Source organism: Artemia sp. Qi Xiang Cuo, chromosome 17 (genome assembly GCF_049724085.1).
Source record: "Artemia sp. Qi Xiang Cuo chromosome 17, ASM4972408v1, whole genome shotgun sequence".
Classification (NCBI taxonomy): domain Eukaryota; kingdom Metazoa; phylum Arthropoda; class Branchiopoda; order Anostraca; family Artemiidae; genus Artemia; species Artemia sp. Qi Xiang Cuo.
Window position 1 is genome coordinate 12,888,931 of NC_142810.1, and position 22,553 is coordinate 12,911,483.

Below are 22,553 nucleotides of genomic sequence, written 5' to 3' on the forward strand. Positions count from 1 at the left end.
ATAAAATTAATCTATAAATATTATCTAAAATCTTGGTGGAACTATCTGTAATCAAAAGAGGCGTACCATACAACGAAATCTTGGCAGGGTTGTTCTTCTTAGAAAACCTAAAGAAGAAAATGAGGCATCCCCTGGAACCTAAAAAATATTACAAATTAAATTGAATTGCTTCATATATTGGCTCTTAGCTGATCAGTCCACCAAAAATCAGCCAGACCCTTGCACCTATAAGGTTTTAATCTTTAGAATTTTTGATCATCTTGTCAAAAACCGAAAGCTGACTTTCCAAATATTTTTTTTGTAGTTTGCGTGGAAATGCTTCTTAGTAATTTGCCTTTGCGAAATCTTGGCGGTACTATCTCTAATAGAAAAGGGTCATATCTTACAGAGAAATTTTGGTGGATATGTTGTTCTTATCTCTCTGTGCAGACTTGAGTGAATATAGCTAATTGAAATTCTTTTTGTTCCAGCTATTTGCTATAATTATATTCGGGAGTATCGCTTCAAAAGGATGGGCATTTGATAAGGAGCAGAATCGCGAAGTATGCTTATTTAATAAAGATCTGAATGCCTGCAATTATGGCACAACCATTGCGGTATTTGCATTTTTGGCTGCCATTGGATTTCTGGTTGGTGAATGGTTTTTTCAACAGATATCTTCTGTAAAAATGAGACGCAGATATATCATGCTCGATTTTGGATTCTCAGGTACTTTTTTTTAAGTTTAGATTTATATGTCCAGATTCAAAATGTATGATGAGTTTTCTTTAAACAACTGAAATCTCTTAGGATAATTTTTTCTTGATTTTTTTGTAGAGAAGTAGTTATTCAGAATTTATACAATTAGCGATGGGTAGTATCTTGAGGCAAGGGTTAGTAAGTGAGTCGGTAGGCCTAGTCAATTTGCTCCTTTTTAGGGTAGAAATCTGAAAAAAAAATTCTAGGCTCTAATTTTAAATTTCTTTTAGGGGATGGGGTGTCATTGACATTAGACCATTTCAAGAGAAAGAATTGTCCCCCTACCCTCGTTGTGTGCATGAATTGTTCATGCATAGGGGGTAGAATTGTCCCCCTACCCCTCCTTGCATGACAAACAGTATAAGGATGGAAGGGTGGGGGCAGTTATAGGTCGGAACTGTTACTTCAATTAATGTAGATATCACTGAGTGGTACATTGAGGCACTTCTGTAGGAAAAAAGTCCTTTGTCAAACTTTGGAGTGTTTCATCTAACTGCCTAGTTAAAGAAAGTTAATCAAAAGTATTAGAAATTAAATAAAATATTTTACTTTCTATGCAGTGCTGGATCTTGAGGGGTGGGATTAAGAGCATATCCAGGATTTTTGTTTGGGGGGGGGGTTAAACAAAATGCATCAAAATTTGTTTATTTGCGTTTCCGTTACGTGTTTATGGGTTGGACAGATATTGGGAGGGGGGGCTCAACCCCTGACCCCCCCCCCCCTCCCACTGTGGATACAACTATAGGTGAGATCAATGGGTTTTGCTTGTTTAGTTTGGAATTTCTAAGTCACACTTTCAAATTAAGGGAGTAGTTGAATTTACCAATGGCGTAAAAATAGGGTGAGGGTTTGCACCAGTACTATCATTGTTATGCTATTTTTTGGAAAATAGTACCTTGATAGTACCATACTGGTTAAAGATCCGTAGTACCGTTTTTAATAATACTATTTATTGAGAAAAAATAATACTATTAACATAGAAATTATTTTCAAGCAAATTTTGAGGTCGAAGCGAAATTCTGTTTTTCGATATTAAAACAAATTAAATGTGCCATTTTGGGCATAAATATTTTTTCAGGAGGAGGCTTTGCAAAAACCTGAAATGTGTGTTATTTCAGTTTCGTTTTCGTTTCATATTTTTTTGTTTTTATTTTCGACCAAATTTTTTTGATTCACCTGTGAGATTTCTTCAGACCAGTTTCATGTTGTCAGCCATGGAAATACATATGAATACCTCTACATTAAATGTGGGGGAAATCTCTCTGATATTAATCCAAAGGACCCTCCTATGCTTTAAATATGGAGTGGTAATTGCATAAAAATTTTCTCATCTCCCATTTTGTACTCTCCCTTCCGCAAAAAATGCTTTTACTTTTTGTATTCATACAATCTTTTACAAATTTCTTATCGATGCAATCTTTTATGATTTCTGTATCTTATTTTATGTCCTTTTGAATATATTCACAATTGTAATTTTCACTTATTCTTCTTCATGTCGTATTTGTATGGTGTTCTTTGACATTACGCCTTGATTTGCTTTCGAAAAAGCAAAATTATTTTGTGGTTTTTAAGAATGGTGTTTTTGGGGCTTTTCGTCGATTGAAGAGTAACAAGCCTCCAGGTCTTGAATGGTGTTGGAGTGATTATCTGCGCAATGGTTCCCCGCTTTGGCTTCAGAATCTGCAACTACTTTTTTGGATGTGTGTAGATAGTGCCACCGTCCCTAACTCGTTCTGTACCGGGGTCGTTTCAAATATTTTTAAGAAAGGGAAAAATGCAAATGAATGTGAAGGATATAGGCCGATTACCGTCTCAAGAACGTTGAGCAAAATGTTGGGAAGATTGGTTCTCAGTGAAGTTATATCGAAATGTGTGATTGGCCACAGACAGTTTGAGTTTCGAAATTATCTCAGCTATGCTTTCGGCCACAGACTTCGTAACCGTATTCTTTCCAAGGCTGAATCACTTGGGTTGTATATATATATATATATATATATATATATATATATATATATATATATATATATATATATATATATATATATATATATATATATATATATATATATATATATATATATATATATATATATATATATATATATATATATATATATATATATATTATATATATATATATATATTTTATATATATATATATATATATATATATATATATATATATATATATATATATTATATATATATATATATATATATATATATATATATATATATATATATATATATATATATATATATATATATATATATATATATATATATATATATATATAGTGTTGATGTTTCTGCTGCATTTGATTCAGTCATCCATTCTGCTGTCTTCCAGACCCTGCTAGATGGTGGTGTGAATACCCATATAGTAGCTGTGTTATCATATTGGTATTCTAACAGCTATATAAAAGTGAAACTTGGACTTGACAGACTTAGTGCGCCAGTTAAACTTAATTGAGGACTTCGACAAGGTTCGACTTTAAGTCTGATATTGTTTAACACTTTGACTTCTAAGGTTACAAAACAAATTTCTGGTGGGTTAAGCCTTGATCTTCGTGATTTGAGTAATAAGCTATGCTGATGATTTACTTATGTTGAGTTTTTCTTTAAATGTATTGCTGGATAATTTAGATAGTCTCACCTTGTATCTGATTATGGCGCTACTGGTCTACAAGTTAATGGGCGGAAAACCGAATTTTTGGTTTTCAACCCAATGAAACGGGATTCGTTAGCACCAAGTGTATCAGTAGATGGTGCTACTATTCGCACCGTCTTCTTCGCTTAAATACTTAGGTCTTCCGTATGGTCGAGATAAGAAAACAGTGAAAACCCTTTGCCTTGACACCCTGGTGTCAAACCTGCGACTGACTTATGGTAAACCTGCCCCGCTGAAATACTCTTACAATCGCCTAAGTTTAGCGAGGCTATATAGAGCAGTGGGCTAGACCTATGTTCTTTATCTGTTCCCCCTATGGGAATGGTTTACAGAAACAGAGCGACTTTGATCAAATCCGTTTTTTGTAAGTATTTGAAGTTTTTGACTCGTATACCGCTCTTTGAGAGAAATTCATTTCTCTTGGAGAAGTTTTGAACTCCAGCCCTCGTGAAATTGTGGCAGGGCTGGAAAGTAATGCTAGAAAAGGTGCACTTCAGCACCTTTACGATTTCCTGCCGTTGCACGTCATCTACGAGCTATGAATGTACATAATGTATGTAGTCTAATTGTTGTTTCTTTAAATAGTGGTTCTTCTTCTAATTCACTGCAGGCAGGCTATTCAGTTGGTACTATTTAGCCCTCTTCTTTTTGCTTCACTCTGTTGGCTACAGAGCTGCTGTCTTAGTTGTCACTTATTTTTTAGTTATTCCCAGATATCTTTCAGTAGATCTTTCGACTCAAGAAGTTCAAGTTTAATGTGAAATATCTCGATTTCTGTGATCTGTGTGCAAGGAATAATTGGCGCGTCTTTTGGTTGATAATACAATTGCGGTATGTTTGAAACATTTTAACTCTTTACAGTGCAAGGTATGTTTCACAGACATAAGCTTATTACATCCATATAGGCACTGTTCAATTGTTTCATTATTCACATTACAATGCCTGCAAAGAGCGCACAGGGGAAATGAACCACTTGAATTAGAAAGCTTATATGAGAATGCAAGGAAATTTAGTCCATTTGTTCCAGAACGAATTCTATGATAAATTTTAGAAAGATACTTATTGGGAAAGGGGGAAAGGATAGGATTAATCTTATTAAAATTAATATCTGATAGCCTCCATCGGTAAATATCTCTAATTGGGATTGGTCTCCCACGTGGCTGGTCAATATTTATAGCATTTTTTGCTATTTCATCAACCTGATTATTACCACTTATGCTAGACTGGCTAGGAATGTACTGAAAATAAGTTTTTATGCCACTTGAAGCAAGATTATCAATAATACTGAGACAATGATAAGTGTCAATGTCCAACTTATATTGAGGAGCTGAGGCCAGCAACCCAAGGCTTGATAGAGAATCGGAATATATGATAATATTATTTGAATTTGCAATCAAAGGTTGGTTTTGCTTAAGGTGTTCTAATGCCATGATTATGGCATTTAACTCATCAGACATTATAGATAAATTATTAAATAATCTCTCGCCCATTGCAATTTTCAGGTGAGGAAGGAAAACACCACTTGCAACCTTCTCATTCATTTTTGACCCATCAACAAATATTTGGAAGTGATTTTTATAGGTAATTGTATTAAGTTCTGCAAATTTTTTCTGGACAAAAGCAATGGGGATTAACTCTTTATTCCACTTTGAAAATTCAGTATTTATTATGGGAAATGACCAATTCCATGGAGGGGATTGGGGGAAAGTAGGTGCAATAGACTTTGCTGGTACAGGGAATTTCTTCTGAATATTGGCATACTCATCTGCAATGCCTCTATACATGGCTGGATTTCTTAACCAATTATGTAATGTGTGTGAGCTATTTGATTCAATTTTTGTAAGATGTTTTGTCAAGAGAAACCTACGTCTCTCCCTTATTGTTGTTAATCCACTCTCCATCAGCACAAACTTGGTGCTTGTGGGTTTCCTAAGACCAAATATGAGACGTATTATATCATTTTGTGTTGTTTCAATTTTTTGCATCTGGGTCTTTGCACATGCACCATAGACAATGAGCCCATAGTCAATATGGGGTCTTATATGTGATTTATAAAACTGGAGTAAGGTTTTCTCCTTACTTCCCCAGGGTGTGGAAACAAGTCTTTTTAGTATATTTGTTTTTCTATAGCATTTTTTTATTGTGTTTGAAATGTGGAGGTGGAAATTAAGTTTTTGGTCAAGCAGTTTTTGGTTAGTCTTCTTCTTCTATTTAACAGCAAGCGGGCTTTTCAGTAAAACTATTTAGCCCTTTTCCTTTTGCTTCACTCTGTGGGCTACAGAGCTACTGGCTTGATTGCCTCATATTTATTATATATATTCAGATATCTTTCAGCAGATCTTTCAACTCTAGGAGTTCAAATATAAGATGATAGATGTCGATTTCTATGCTCTGTGTGCAGGTATAGTTGGTTAGGCTTTTGGCTGATAGCGGGATTTTGTGGTGTTTAAAGTATTTTAACAGTTTAGAAAGCAAGGTATGTTGTGCAGACGCCAGCATATTACATTCAAATAGGCAATGGCCAATTGTTTCATTATTCATATTACAATGCCTGCAAAGAGAGGACAGGGGAATTGAACCACTTGAATTAGAAATCTTATATGAGAATGCAAGGAAATTTAGTCCATTTGTTCCAGAACGAATTATATGATAAATTTTAGAAAGATACTTATTGGGAAAGGGGGAAAGGATAGGATTAATCTTATTAAAATTAATATCTGATAGCCTCCATCGGTAAATATCTCTGATTGGGATTGGTCTCCCACTTGGCTGGTCAATATTTATAGCATTTTTTGCTATTTCATCAACGTGATGATTACCACTTATGCCAGAGTGGCTAGGAATGTACTGAAAGTAAGTTTTTATGCCACTTGAAGCAAGATTATCAATAATACTTTGACAATGATAAGTGTCAATGTCCAACTTATATTGAGGAGCTGAGGCCAGTAACTCAAGGCTTGATAAAGAGTCGGAATAGATGATAATATTATTCAAAATTTTCAATGAAAGATTGGTTTTGCTTAAGGTGTTCTAATGCCATGATTATGGCATTTAACTCAGCTAACGTTATAAATAAATTATTAAATAATCTCTCGCTCATTGGAATTTTCAGGTGAGGACGGAAAACACCACTTGCAACTTTCTCATTCGTTTTTGACCCATCAACGAATATTTGGAGGTGATTTTTATAGGTAATTTTATTAAGTTCTGCAAATTTTTTCTGAACAAAAGCAATTGGGGATAAATCTTTATTCCATTTTGAAAATTCAGTTTTTATTATGGGAAATGACCAATTCCATGGAGGGGAGTGGGGGAAAGTAGGTGCAATAGACTTTGCTGGTACAGGGAACTTTTTTTGAATATTGGCATACTCATCTGCAATACCTCTATACATGGCTGGATTTCTTAACCAATTATGTAATGTGTGTGAGCTATTTGATTCAATTTTTGTAAGATGTTTTGTCAAGAGAAAGATACGTATCTCCCTTATTGGTGTTAAACCACTCTCAAGAAGCCGAAACTTGGTTCTTGAGGGTTTCCTAATACCAAATCTGAGCCGTATTATATCGTTTTGTATTGCTTAAATTTTTTGCATCTGGGTCTTTGCACATGCACCATAGACAATGAGCCCATACTCAATATGGGGTCTTATATGTGATTTATAAAACTGGAGTAAGGTTTTCTCCTTACAACCCCAGGGTGTGGAAAGAAGTCTTTTTAGTATATTTGCTTTTCTGTAACATTTTTTTATTGTGTTTGAAATGTGGAGGTGGAAATTAAGTTTTTGGTCAAGCATGAGACCTAGGTATTTAATATTATTATCTTCTGGAATAGTTGTTTTATTTAGAGTTAGTTTTGCATTAACATGGTTTCGCTTCCGGTGAAATTGGATTATTTTTGACTTGGTGGGTGCAATGGGTAAATCTGAATGTTGAGAGAATTTTTCAAACTGGAAAAGTGACTTTTGCAGATTTGACTGTGCTATCTGAAAGGTGTTGCCAGATGACCATAGCACCAGATCATCAGCATATTATAGATTCGTGTGGGGTAGGTTCATGTCCCAGAGATATAGGGCAAATAGGAGGCAACTGAGGACTGCTCCCTGAGCTAGGCCTTTGGATATTGTCTTTTGGGGTGAAGAGGCTTAACCAACACAAACAATGAAACTCCGCACTTATATGAAGGATTTAATAAAGGATACTAGCTTAGGAGGTACTCCAATGTTTGCAAGTTTATTTAAAAGGATTTGGTAGTTCACATTGTCATATGCCCCTTCAAAATCTAGGAAAGCTGCCACTAGGATATTATTTTTTGAGAAAGATTCATTTATTGCATTTGTTAGCAAAATGAAAGCATCTGTTGAGGAGTGGTATTTCCTGAATCCAGTTTGAGTGTGTGGGATCATGTTATTTTTCTCAACAAACCAGAGGAGTCTGTGATAAATCATTTTCTCCATTATTTTCCCCATCACAGGTGTAATCATTATGGGCCTATAAGACTCAGGGTTATCTTTTGGTTTATTTTTCTTTAGGATTGGTAGGAGGGACGAACATTTCCATATATTGGGGAACCTAGAAGATGCCCAAGCGTGATCATAACAATTTAGCAGTTCTTGTTTGTATGAAGGTGTGAGATTCTTTATCCATGTAGGGTGTATATTGTCATAGCTGCTGCTAGTTTTGGACCTAATATGATGTATTGCATTATTCAATTCCTGGATTGAAAATTGATTAGTTATGTACTCGGATCCTGGGCGTGGTTGGTAACAAGGATTCAAAGGAATTGTGGACAGTTTGCTTTGATTATTTGATGTTGGCTTAATAACAAAAAGAGTTGCAAATAGGTTAGCCTTTTCATTATCATTTCCATAATGGGTATTATTATGTATAAGATCATACAGGAGTGGGTTGGGAAAAGTCTTTTTACAATATATGTGGCTTATGACTTTATTTATAATCTTCACATGATTTTCTCTTGAGAGATTATTTGAAAAATTATTCCAGTATTTATATATAGCATATATTATATTAATTTTTAGATTAGATTCTGCTTGTAATTTTTTTAAATATGTAGCAGGTGTTGGTTTTATTATGAATTCTGTCCTAGCTGCCTTTTTTATCCTCCATTTATTTAGGCACTCATTTGTCCACCATGCTTTAGGAATTTGTTTAGGGAATGTTTTCTTAGGTGTTGTCCTGGGGATAGCATGTTTAGCTGTATTTATTAGTAAAGATGTCAACGCTTCAGCATGTGTGTCAACTGTTGTGTTAGAAATGCATGAACTTTGGGTGAAACTTATAATTTCATCATTTAGCTTATTTTGGAAAATAGACCAATTTGCTTTAGTGTTGATATATTTGGAGGTATGAAATAAAGGTTCGGCAGGTTCATTTAGGAAGCAAACTATAACAAAGTGGTTTGTACATAGACTATCAATTTTATTTATGTAAATTTTGTTCCAAAAATTTAAAGACACAATTTGTAGGTCAATTTTGGAGAATTTGCCACTTTTGGGGTTAAAATATGTATTCAGGTTTGGAGGGGTAGCAACAGCTAATTCATTTTTATTTGAAGTCATATGCTCAATAAATTTACCAGCTTTATTTGCTGGTTTATTCCCCCACAAAAGGCTGTGGGCATTGAAATCACCACAAATAATGATATTTTTTAACATATTAGAATTATTTATATAATTAAATAAATCCTTGGCATCTGTAGTTTGGCCATTAGGGTTAAAAAAGCTTATTATGTAGGTTTTTAAATTATTCAGACAAACACTTATACCATTTACATCAACATCATTTTCAAAATCTGGAAAATTGATCCCACAAAATTTTATATTATTATTTAATAATAAAGCTACACCACCTCCTTTTCTCTCTGAAGATCTATCCTTTCTCAGGATAGTATATCCCAGAGACTTAATTTGTTGAGTTTGGGTTAAATGAGTTTCCTGGAGGCAAGCAATATTAATGGAATTATTATTCATAAATGATATTAGTTCATTTAGCTTATTTTCTGTGAGTGATCTTACATTCCATTGGAGTATTGATAAATGTTGTGTTGTTGATTTATTCATCATATGACTGTGTATCAATGTTCAGCTTTGTCGAAAGTAAAGCAAGATCTTTTTTTGCTTGAATCAGCATTATCATCTGGAACTTAAATTTTTTCCAATCCTGCAATAATTTTTGTTTTCAGTAGTTGATGTATGTTAATGGGCTGAACTGCATTACAGTTTAGAATGAATAAGCATATATTTGGGGATTGCATTTTTGGTAGTGCATCCTGTTTGTTGGTTAAGGGATAGATTCCTGGTAGTGTTTCTGGTTTGTTTCTTCTTGGAAGGGAGGGCCAGGCTGGCCTCATCTCACCGGAAAAGGAGGCTTGTTGGCCTGGTGATTCTTCCTGATAGGAATTTGAGCTAGGGGGCTTAGAAGATGGTGTTTTATATGGGGTGCTTGATGCATGGGGGCCATTCGACGGGGGGGTTTTGGTTGGTTTCATTACAGGCTTTATTTGGTATTGTTGGGCAGCATTTGCTTCTATTGCTGCAATGGGGTATGGGATGGCCTTCTCTGTTGATATTTGGAGTGTTAGAGCTCTTTTTTTTGTATGCAGGGCATAATGATTTATTTGTAGATTCATGTGGGCCTTTGCAATTGATGCATGTAGGCTGAGTGTTGTTGCAAGTTATCAGCTCTTTAGGATGGAAGGATTTACAATTACTACACTCTTGGAGAATTTCATTGCATTTGTTTGTCGTGTGTCCCAGTTTGAAACACTTCTGACACTGAATAGGCTTAGGTTTGTATTCCTTGTGTGGTTTGATTTGCCCAAATAGGAATAATTTTTCATGGATATCAATTTTATCCTTTAGTGTGAATAAGAAAGATCTACTAGTTTTTAGACCATTAGAATTAAATTTTACAAGTTGAGAAACATCCTCAACTGGGATTATGTTTCCAGCCCTATCTGAGAGGCCTTCTTTTAACTCCTGAGCCGATATCTTTGGGGGACCACTATGAACTATAATTTTTGTTGATGATTGTTTTGGGTTCCAATTAGATGGAATAATTAGGGTATTCAGAAGGGATTTTAGGTTAATTATTGTATCTGCTGATTTCTGATCTTCTACAGCTATTAGAAGAGATCCATCACGGTTAATGTTAAGAGAGAACATTGATTTTAGCAATTTAAAAATTGCAACTCTTATTGCAGTGATCATTTTTATTTCAAAGGGGGTAGTGGGAGTAATTTTAAGGTAAATTCCTAAGTTTTTGGAGGGAGTATCTTGGGCAGGGAGACGGGAAATGCTTTTAATTGGGGAGATTTTTTTCATTTTTTTTAGAGCTTCTAGAGGACCTCTTGAAACCCATTATCATCGTTTATGGTTACATTAGACCCTACACTTATCATTGTCCTATTCTCCGAATTGGAGCTATCATTAGAACTTTGAGATAGGGTGCTTGACCAGCCAAGATGGGTATCTTTCACTATGACACTTTCACTGGAATTTGATTAGGGATCTGGGGGGACTTTTTTTTTGGAGCACTTCTAATCATTGCCTATTGGAAAAAGCTTTAAAACACAAAAATTAAAGTAAAAACAAGAAGGAAGAATCGATAATATCAAACCGTCTGCACTATACTATGGGGAGGATAAACACCACAGTATAGCCCTGAGGATGACTTGAGCAGAATTGGTTTGGTACAACTGCTGATTAGAAGAGATAATAATCAAAAGAAAATATATTTCGATTTTCTTATAAGGTTGCTGTTGCTCCAGTTAGTGGTTTTCGTGCTGTTTTTTTCTTCTTCTTCTTCTCTCTTTTTCTCTTTGTACCGTCAAACGGGGTAACTTTGAACTAAAAGTACCTTTTTTTCTCCTTTATTTCGCAATAACGTTTGTAAATGGTAACGTAACAATCTAGAAAAACATTTCCATATGTATTTCTGACCGCTGAAGAGGGTGGACGTTGCAGATTTTTTCTATCCCTTCCCACATGGCCATAATTTTTTTTTCTGAAAATGGTGTTCAAAGTAACCCACACTTCGTCCAACTTCGAACGACGTTATTTTATTTTCTGTACTGTTCATGTAATTTCCTAATTTATTCAAAGTTGGCCATGCTTTGGGTAAGTTTGAACAACCACTTATTTACAGACTTTTTTCTCTAAGATTCAATGTAAAAAAGGTCGCTTATATTGAACAAAATTAAGAAAAAACACAGGCAATTAGACTAAGATCATGTCAAAAAACAGAACTTGCAGAAAAATTCCGGGAGACCGGACGCTAGAACTTGTGTTCTTTGCAAAGTTTTTTGTATGACTTTGCAACTTCACGGTGCCCTGCAATTTGGAAGGGGCCATGTCCTTTTCGAACGAGTGGTCCAGCGAGAACATATCTTTCTTCAACAACACTGACATCATCTTTCTTATGTCAGTTGTAACTAAAGTCAGCATTGCTCACACGTTTCATAAATTTGAACTTCACCATCCCCTCATCTGGAAAGTCTTCTGCTCGCCCAATGTAGAAATGTTTATCATAGAACACAGCATAGAAGTCAGACAGTTTAATTGGGGGATCTGAGTCCTTTTTACAAGTAGAATTGTCACCACCCTCATCTTCACTGTTCTGGCCTTCATCCCAACTAAGTTCACTGGAATCGTCGCACAGTTTTTCCGGCAAGTTGTCTGATGCGTCGTCAGATGAGCAGTCTAGATTCAGGACTTCTCGTAACTTTTTTCCAGCTCCCTTTCCTTTATTCGGCTTCATTTTAGCTTTGCCAGATTTCACTTCACTCGTCCTTGAATCCTCAAGATCTTTATCTTCTCTGTCGCTCGATTAAGCTAGTGATTTTCCGGGAGCCTTGTTAAGCTTTGTTCGCTTACGCGACACAGTACCAACAGTGACAAACCGCCTTTTTTCCAAGAAAGTTATGACAGAATCACCAACTTCCTCACAGATTTCGTCAGTTGATCGCCTATCGGGTATCTTTTCGATGCAAAGCTTTCTGTCAAAGCATGCTGTGAACCCATTTTGAAGGTTGACATTGTCATCCTTTGCCAGCTCGTCCCAGAGGAGCTTCAATAGCTTCGGAAACACCTCCTTTCAGACTGAATTTTCGGCAGGGTTTTGCATCTTGTATTCTTCGAGGGTTCTTCTCCAGATTCGTTTAGTTGGCCCAAAGAATGCTACATCAAGGGGTTAAAGAAATGGGTGCTATTCGCTGGTGAACAAACAAAAGCAATATCTTCTTTTTGCAGGCCTTGATAACCTTGTCACTGAAGTGAGAGCTTAGCTGATCGCCTATTAAAACTTTTCTTCCAGGCAGAGCTTAAGGTGCGGAAGCAACTGAGACATGAACCAATCTTCGAATACATAGCCTTCAAACCAACTGGACTTGCTAACGTTATATCGAGTACCACGAGCTCCTCCACTTCTCCAACTGGAGTACAAACCCTTTGTTTTATAACAAACGTAAGGAGCCAATAGTTCTCTAGTAGCTGAACCATAGACCATAATCGAGACTGCAGTTTTAGTCTGGTTCATAATCCGCTCTGGGTATTTAACACCTCTTTTGAATATACACTTTTTTCTGCCTGGATCATCACTTAGATTTGTCTCACCAAGGTTAAAAATATTGAATTCTGGCACATCTTTGATCGTTGATTCAAGGTTATCAAAGTAGTCGGTAAGACCTTGGCGAGTCACTTTTCCTTTCTTTCTTGAATAGTTTTGGCACATTCGTACTGCTAGTTGGTCTTTGTGGCGCCTCAAGAAAGAGTCAACCCATTCACGACCTGGGATATTGTTTTTGAAAGCGTTTACCCTTTTTCCAATGTTATCAAGGTACGATGCAACTATCCATCGCATATCTGATTTGTCGAAAGGAAATCCCCATTCTGCAGCTATTATAAAACTTTTCACAAGAACTTCTTCGTCTTCTTTATCAAGGCAGACGGGATGCCCAACTTTCTTTGTATGCCGATTCTTCATCTTGCTATTAAGAGGGCCAACAGGTATGATGAATCTTGTAGAAACATCACGATAACTTGCTCCATTTGAAAGCTCAGTTAAAACTTCCTGAAGAGTATTTTCGTTGTAATTGGCATATGGTCGACTCCCAACCTTGCGCATATAAGTTGGGGGCATCTTCCTGAAAGAATTACGATATATTCAATTCCAGCAGTGGCGTATTTATATTGCTCTGGTAAACGCTATTGCAGTAAACGCTCCATGCAGAGGTGGATGAGATGGAAAGGTGAAATTGGACTTCACTCGCCGCGAAGCGTCAAAAAATTTTGTTAATTTGAGAGGGAAATGTCTCAGAAAGAAGTGAAAAGTAACAGAATGTTGTAAGAGCTTTGCTAAACATGCAAGTTTCTTAAATCTTTGAAGGTAAACTTGGCTAACTTGGGACTTAATCGACAAAGCTAAATCGGAGTTCACTTGCCGCGGAGCGGCCTAAAATTTTCCATAATTTGAGTGGGAAATCCCTTAGAAGCATTACTAACGCTGCTAACTTATCAAAGTCTACAGCAAAAAAATTAAGGCGACTGCTGCAAGGAGAGATTAAGCTAAAAAAAATTTCTTGGGGAATTTTGGAGGGGGGTGCCCCCACCTAAATATGCTACTGAATCCCCGGTACCTCAAGTCTAAAGGAACCCAAAAATTCCACATTACAGCTGACAAATTTGACAACGGTAACATTGAACGCACGCGGGGAGCTTTGAACATGCATCACCATTCGGTCAAAGTAACCCCATTTTTTTCCTAAACCTGGAGGGAACTTTGAACAGCTCTTCTCTGATCGAACCATCGCAAACAGCACATCGATAATAGGTTAGTCTTAAACGTTCTATATTTTTCTACCAGGTTACCAAATTACAACTTCCTCGCACATCTCTAAAAATATTTATGTCACTTTTTACAAACGATACACAAATGGGAACAATATTACTTACCCATCAGCACTAGACAACGGCGATGTACGTGGCAAACTGAAGAAGAAAAAAGGCGGATATCATACCTGATGTTATTCCAGTTTGAATGACACTTTGTGGATTATATACAGAGATTGTATGTTTGGCCAGTACACAAGGGAGCTACTGTTTTGTTCAAAGTAACCCCGTTTGACGGTACTCCGCCATATTTTTGTATTATTGGTGGGCTAAGATAAAATATCTATCTGTCTATTACTACTTTTTGTCACTTCGGGGTTTACCTTGTTTATTTTCTTCTTTCAGCTTTCTGGACATTCCTTTATTTTGTTGGATTTTGTTACTTGACCAATCAGTGGTCTAAATCTGAGACACCTGAAGGGGGTAGCGTGATTACTAATGGACTTCAGGCAGCCATTGCTTTCTACTTCTTTTCTATTTTCAGCTGGGTGAGTTCAAGCTTTTCATTCTATTATAGCTCTTCTTTTCCCTTTTCTCATTTTTGCTTTCTCCTTCTGTTCTATTTTCAGCTAAGTGAGCTTAAACTTTTTCAGTTTAGAATAGCTCCTCTTTTCTGCTTTCTCTTTTTTCTCTCTCTTTCTTTTCTATTTTCAGCTGGCTGAGCTTAAACTTTTTCATTTTATTATAGCTCTTCTTTTCTGTTTTCTCATTTTGCTTTCTCTTTCTTTTCTGTTTTCAATTTTTGCTTTCTGCTTCTGTTCTATTTTCAACTGAGTGCACCTTTACTTTTTAATTTTATTATAGCTCTTCTTTCCGTTTTCTAATTTTTGCTTTCTCTTTCTTTTCAATTTTCAGCTGGGCGAGCTTAAACTTTCCATTTTACTATAGCTCATCTTCCGTTTTCTAATTTTGCTTTCTCCTTTTTCATTTTCATCTGGGTGAGCCTTTTCATTTTATTTTAGCTTTTCTTTTCCTCATTTTCGTTCTTGTTTTATTTCAAAGCATATTTACCAGTCGTAACACAAGGATTATCTAAATCTGCCAAAAAAATCCCCAAAGTTAACAAAACATCGGACGAATTCCCTGCTATCGAAAAAAAATTAATATTTTAATCATTAAAAAATCATTAATTTAAAAAAATTAAGAATGAAAGCACTGAGTAGTCATGACATGAAAATTTTCCCTGACTTTTTGAAAAATGACAAATTTTTCCGTATTTGGAGATACAAATTTATATAGTTTTTATTTTAATAAATGAATTTAATTTATTTAGTAATATTTATTTATTTTATCATTTTATTTAAAATTTTTTTAAAGTCTTCTAATATTTTAATTTTATACTTCTTGGTCTTCTACAGAATCTCGTTCGTGCAATTTTGTTTAAGTTCAAGTTTAAAACGATTTTATTATCTAACGCCTTACACGTTCATGCCGATATGTTGATTCGAAATATCACAGAGTCAAACTAAAACCTAAGACATTGAACTCCAAGTTCAAATTAAAGAAAAAAACTTTAAAAAACAAAAGGAATAAAAAGAATAATGGACTAAAGCGAATAAATATTGAACTTGATTATGCCCACTTCTATTTTAAACAGCCATTAGCCCTAGCATTACTTTTATGTAGTGAATATCATACCTGTAAACGGGCACACGATTAGTCAATCAATTAATTTGAACCTTTTTTCCCCTGACTATGCGCAGAGTTGCCACCAGACCAAAAAATTTCGTAAAGTCCAAGCTCTTAAAAACGTAACTTTTTCTTAAATTTTAATAGGAAAGTCTCTTTTGAAGGCAGGGGACTTTATTTCACTGTCAAGAGTGGCACTTAAAGGGGGAGGGGTGCTGCCATAATTTGAAAAATATGTTTTTATGTAATCTCATTAAAAGGCCTCCCGCCAAATTTTAAAAGGTACCTTTTATTATCTTAATTAAAATATTTTAAAACCACCCCTTCACCTTTCTAGATTTCAATGAATTGGAACTTTTTTTTTGCTTTTGCAGCATAAACAACTTTGCAATAGAAAAAAATCGAGTTGATTCTGGTGCAATTTTGCCTTTTTTCTCCGAGCAATTTTGAATGACACTTTGTTTTTACGCAAGAAAATTGAAAATAAACCATTCTTTCACCTTAAAAAAATCCTCGAGATTGTCCTCGAAATCATTTGGAGGAATGAAACAAATCATGTGCATATTATGCATAGTGTGCATTTGCTCAAGTTCTGACAAGGTTTGCCTTAGCTTCAGGGACGTACGCCGGGGGGGCCTCTGGGCCCCCCCCCTAAATCTCACGATTTTTTCTATTTTCCCATAATTTTCTGATTTTTCTCACAGAATAATGGGTTTGAAGGTTTTGCCCCCCCCCCCCCCCGAAAGAAATTCCTGTGTACGTGCCTGCTTAGCTTGTTTTCAATTTGCCGTTGATTTGGATATAATTTAGGATACTTAAAAGAAAAAGACAGGCAAATATTATATTTTTATTTAGCAAACTATAGATAAACACCTTAAAGAAATAATCGTTTACTACTTAATTTAGAATTTAATTTTTGTCTAGATCTAAGACACAACATATAATATACTTATACAGCGAAGCAAACATACTCAATTTGGGAGCATGGTTAACTTGGGAGTTTACTTTTTCCACTTTCTTGCTTTTCTTACAAGGATATCCGGGATCTCCCTAGAACTCGGGTAAGGAATTGCTCTTTTGGGGTCTTTATCGTTTTTAACTTAGAAATATGACGCTCTGCTCCAGCACTGGAATGTGGTAGACATGTCAATGTAAGTATAAAATTAGGAAAAATTGTAAGGAAGGATTGTCAGTTCCATCTTTTAAATTGGTAATACACTTCCAAATTTTTACTACAGACAGATTAACATCTAAATCTGCCTCACTTATTATAAAAGGAAGACGTCTCCATTCTGTGTTTAACGTCTCTTGATCGATATGAGGGACTTCAGAGGGGGAGGGGGGTTATAATGTCAAAAAAGTGATCATGATACTTGGAAAAGGCCTACCATAAAATCGAACATTCCGGCTCAACTAACCCACCCCCTCCTCAGTGCTTGAGTATAGCCTTGGTTATAACCGATAATTAGCTCATTTTAACAGTTTCAAATATTTTTTCAATATCAGCTGTTCATAATCCCATATAAAAAGAGCAAGTTTTGTTTATAGCCTGGTATTATGTCCAACCAATCGGAAGAGGGGTGAGTTTATTACCCAGAGAACAATACATATATCATCTTATAATCCCATAAATAAATTATAAAGAATATATCTTCTATTATTATTTACATATTTTTGTTATTATAAATTTTTCTTCCTGACTTCACCTTGATCCTTCTCCATATAATTTCAGAATGAATGTTGACCACAGTATAAATATATACGAATATTCGTATATATATTTATACTGTGTTATAGGGCTCCTATATATATTTAAACTTTTCTGTTGACTGAGAAAAATTCAAATTCAACTTATGGAAGTTGGTCACTATTGACAAGATAGTGTAAAGTCTGTTTGCTTTCTCAGTATTCTCACATCATTGCAAATGATAATGTCATGAAAGAGAATGTTATCCTAACTTACTATGTGAGTAAGCGAAATGGGTTTTTTCTCATACAATAACTGAGGGATTTTGTGATAAAATGCCCGCGATGTGAAAGACTCGTGTCACTGTAATTAATCTGCAACAGCAGAATTTTTTCACGGGGGAAAAAATAGATTGCTCAGAAAATGTACATTTTATCCATTATTCAAAAGCGTAACATTACTGTAACATAAATTCAAAAACGTACCAAAAATGGTATGAACGTAACCTCGGTGGCAACCCTGACTGTGCGTAGTTCAAAAGAAAACTGTCAGGTAGGTTAAAAATGGTGTTTTTAGTCTGAAGACCCGGAAACTTGGCACCTTTCCTACTTCATTACATTGTTGACGATAGGCAATTAAGTTGGCCGGTTTCTCAAAACGAAAGGTTGTGTCTCTATTTTACATTTTGCAGGGATGATAAAATGTAGTTTTGATGGTTCTCGTGGGCCTTGAATGGTCCTTGGTTGTGTTTTTTTTTTTTTTTTTTTTTTTTTTTTTTTTTTTGATTGCGAAAAGGCCGACAAAGTTTCAACGTTCAGCTGAATTAAAGCTTCGTTTTGGCATAGACCTACACTGTATAAAATTATAATTGATAATAAAAATTCCATAATTATGTTTAATGATAATATACAGTAATAAGATCATATTGATTACTGACACTTTTGATAATTATTTTCTGTTAGCTTCCAAAAACATTATTGTTAGTAGAAAAAGTATGCTAAATTTCGCTTGGAAAATTTCTTGAGATCTACTCGGTAAAGCCAGATCTGTGATCGTTTAAATCATGATAAACATTCTTTCCAAGACACACCACATATATGTCTTATTCAGAGTTATTACCAGGATTGACTGCATCACAGTGGATTTACTGCATCACAGCACTTGTCTTCCCTCATCGAATTCTGAAGTTCATTTATTACTAAAAAATTTAGTTTGCCCAGTGTTCGAATAAAACCAGCACTGTTTTTTCTTTTTGTTGGGATTTCTGAATTTATGCCAAATCCTGGATTTGGGATTCGTGGCACAATACTATCAGAGTGCCTGGCAGGCTTAAGATTTCTATAAGTATAGGCTATGATTCGCAATTTAATAACGAGCCAAGAGTCAGGAAACAATACGCCAGCTGCTCATTTGGGTTTTGTTCCTAGAGAGGGCACTTTCCCGGGCGCAGACATTTTAGAGGCCCAAAATTTTAAATAAATAATATGACATTTATAAAAAAAATTGGTAATTTCAAAATTTTATTTTTATTAAAATGAAGTACAGGACAAGTTTGGCTGTAAGTATAAGCAAATTGAATGCGAAATTTTAATTTTTTCCCATATGTATTCACATATAAAGTAAGAAAGGTCAGATTTAAATAAATGAAAAATTTTGCTAATAAATAATAAAAAAAATTAATTTGGCCCGAAAATTTTTAGGAGACAGAAGGGCATTCAATAGTTTGCCCTGGCGTTAGAGAGTCCAGAACCGCCACTGTTTGTCCCTAAGAAAATGTGAAACTTTCAAAAGTTGGATCTTCGCCAAAGTATCATGAAAAGACAGGGAGTAAAAACTAATAGTGCCACAACAGTGTAGGGTTTGGCTACTTGATTAAAAAAGGCAGAAAATTTCAAAGAAAATTGAATATTGGATATCAGCCGTGCAATTGGATTAAAGTTGAATTTCTTTGCAAGTGATTATTGAGCGACATTTTCCTATTTTGTTGTATTATTTAAAATCCTGCCGGCACAAAGTAGATCTTGGCGAGTTTGGGGAAATATGGGCAATTTAAGTAGGCTAGTTGACTTTTAGCTGGTAGGACTACTACGGGCCAGATTATTTTTTCTTTACCTTTCCCTGTACCTCGAGAGACAATTATGTACCCCAATTTCCATTTGTTTTCTGCGCTCTTTTTTTGCCTGTTAAGACATATGGACAGGGCTGCATCCAGGATTTTTTTTTTTTTGGGGGGGGGGTACAGAAAAAAAATTAAAAGTGTATTTATATGCATTTTTTACATTTTACGAGTCTAGCAAGCATTTCGGGGGGGGGGGTCAAACCCTCTACTCCACCGCCACCCCTTGGATGCGACCTTGCATATGGATTAAATTAAGGGTGTGGACACAAAATGATTAGTTTGTTTGACATGTATATAAGGTAAAGGACTCGAGACTGGACTTTACAGTCCCGCTATTTTCGGTAACATTTTGATGACCGGCATTTAAAGATTTTTTTATGACATTTTAATGACTAGCATTTACGTTTTGACCAGCATTTACGTTTGTCCGTGGCTTTGGCGTTTAGATGGCTTTTAAAGGTGTTATAATGACTTTTTAGTGACCAGTATATAAATGGGTTTTAAAGGCTATTTTAATGCCATTTTTGATCACATATTAATGACCTGCATTTTAAGAGCTTTGTCATCGAATAACATTTAAAGATATTTTAGTGCTATTTTTGATGACATTTTAATTACTGGTACTGAAATGGCTTTTAAAGGTATTTTAATGGCATTTTTGATGATATTTTAATGACCTGCATTTTAATAGCTTTGTCATCGAATAACATTTAAAGGTATTTTAGTGCTATTTTTGATGACATTTTAATGACCTGCATTTTAAGAGCTTTGTCATCGAATAATATTTAAAGGTATTTTGTGCTATTTTTGATGACATTTTAATTACTGGTACTGAAATGGCTTTTAAAGGTATTTTAATGCCATTTTTCATGACATTTTTGTGACATTTTAATTAGCTGTATTTAAATAGCTTGGTCATCGAAGAACGTTTAAACGATTTTCCGTGGCTTTTTCATTTAAATGGCGTTTAAAAATATGTCAATACCATTTTTGATGGCATTAAAATGACTGGAATTTAAATGGCTTAATCGAATACCTTAGAAGAGTTGTGTGTGGCTTCGGCATTTAAATGGCTGGTACGTGGAAGAACGTTTAAGCAATTTTTTTCAATTACGTTAAAACAGTATCGGATTACTGATTACTCTGAGGGGGGGGGGCAGGGCCAACAATGGAAATTGCTTTATATATCTTATCCTCTGTCAAATAACTAAAAAGCGTGCGTTATGTGCACAGTTTTTACATTCCAGAGGGGGGTGGGTGAGATTCAAACTTGAAATTCATGAGATTCAAACTAGATAGGATTGCATATACATCCATTTAGACTGATGGTTAGGCTGTAGAAGTTCCAGCTACGAAATTTTTTTTTATATATATATTTCAGACTTAAGACGTATATTTCAGACGTACCTTAAAGCGTATTTCAACATATTTTTTAAGTGTCTGAATTTTTCAAGCAATGTTTATATAGAATCAAGTGTAAAATCGTATGATAGTCAGTCTTTCAAAAAGAAACTTACTAGTAACTTTTTTTTTATTGATTATTTAAAAAAAAATCGGAGAAGATGTTTTTCCAAGAAAATTAAAAAGCCAAATCGAAACTTAGAACGTGCACAAATGAAGGAAGTCCTGACTTTAAACGGATAAAAACTAATATCTACAAATACTGATATAGTTAAATATTTAAATACAAATGCTGATATAGTTAAATAAGTAAATCCTAAGACAAGCAGAAATCACGACGGTCTTCTTGCCAGGATAAAGGGCCAGTTTGATAAGAGAACCCTTGTTCAGCTATTTGCACCACATATATTGTTTTGACACTTTTTTGAAATTTTTCTCTGTCTCTGATAAAAAGCAAATCCGATCGCTGTTCTTTAGGTTCTGCAAGCATTTTCTCGGTATCCCCATTTGGAATTGTATTAGTTAAATTCCTCGACGGTACTGTGTTTTGAGATTTGTCAAAAAATGGACGAACATTGCAACAGAACTGTCGATTTTGCGCTGAGTTGCCTTCTATCAAGCTCCTAGCGTCGCTAGTTGTGAAATCTTGTAATGTTCGACCAATGCACTAAAGCATGAAGAAGACAATGGAAAAGGGGTTGACTAATTTCATAGTTATGTAATGTGCAGAAGAGAGCGGGAGTGACTGGGAAGCAGTGGCGGATCCAGAAGGGGGGCGTTCCCCCCCCCCTAACGTAGTCTAGAGTAGTGTAATTTACTTAATTTACGCAAGTTTGCGTTAAATAAACTTGCTCCTAACGCAAGTTTATCGGATTAACCTATTTTGCCCCCCCCCCCCAAAAAAAAAAAAATTCTGGGTCCGCCCCTGCTGAGAAGGGCTGTATAGGTACCGGCCCTGCTGGGGACAGGCAGCTCAAGTACCTACACTTCCCACACCTCATCATTAGAAATAAGTAATTTTATAGGGAGAACCCGTTGTTAGCTGATTGGAGGATATTTTTATTTCTATGTGAAGATACTTTTGTGGAGTCGAAGAGGTGGAAAGACTAATTTGGTAGTCAATATACCCCTACAAAATTTTTGGAACTGGAACTCGATGCTGAATGAGTATTTAAAAGTTAGAGTTGTCAAGAATTGTGCGTAATTTTTGTCTCGGTCCTTTTTTTCTAATACTCCTCTTTAGTGCATTTTTGTTGTGTGACAAAACTGATTTACACTGACAAAATAGATTTTCGGAAAATGATTTGGAATTATCAATGGTATAAAAGACGGTGGCGTCAACTCTCAAAAATGTAAGGGGGGTGACAAAACATGATTTCCCTTTGTTGTTTTTTTGTGGGGG

The 22,553-nt window shown here is 35.2% G+C and overlaps 1 protein-coding gene across 1 annotated transcript in view; it reads left to right on the top strand.

Annotated features, from left to right (window-relative positions):
- Syngr (synaptogyrin) overlaps window positions 1–22,553 on the top strand; it is a 34,483-nt gene that overhangs the window by 5,584 nt on the left and 6,346 nt on the right. Inside the window, exons 3-4 of the mRNA XM_089102938.1 lie at window positions 471–708; window positions 14,661–14,803. Coding sequence (XP_088959064.1) covers window positions 471–708; window positions 14,661–14,803 — 381 coding nt within the window. The remainder of the gene's footprint in view (window positions 1–470; window positions 709–14,660; window positions 14,804–22,553) is intronic.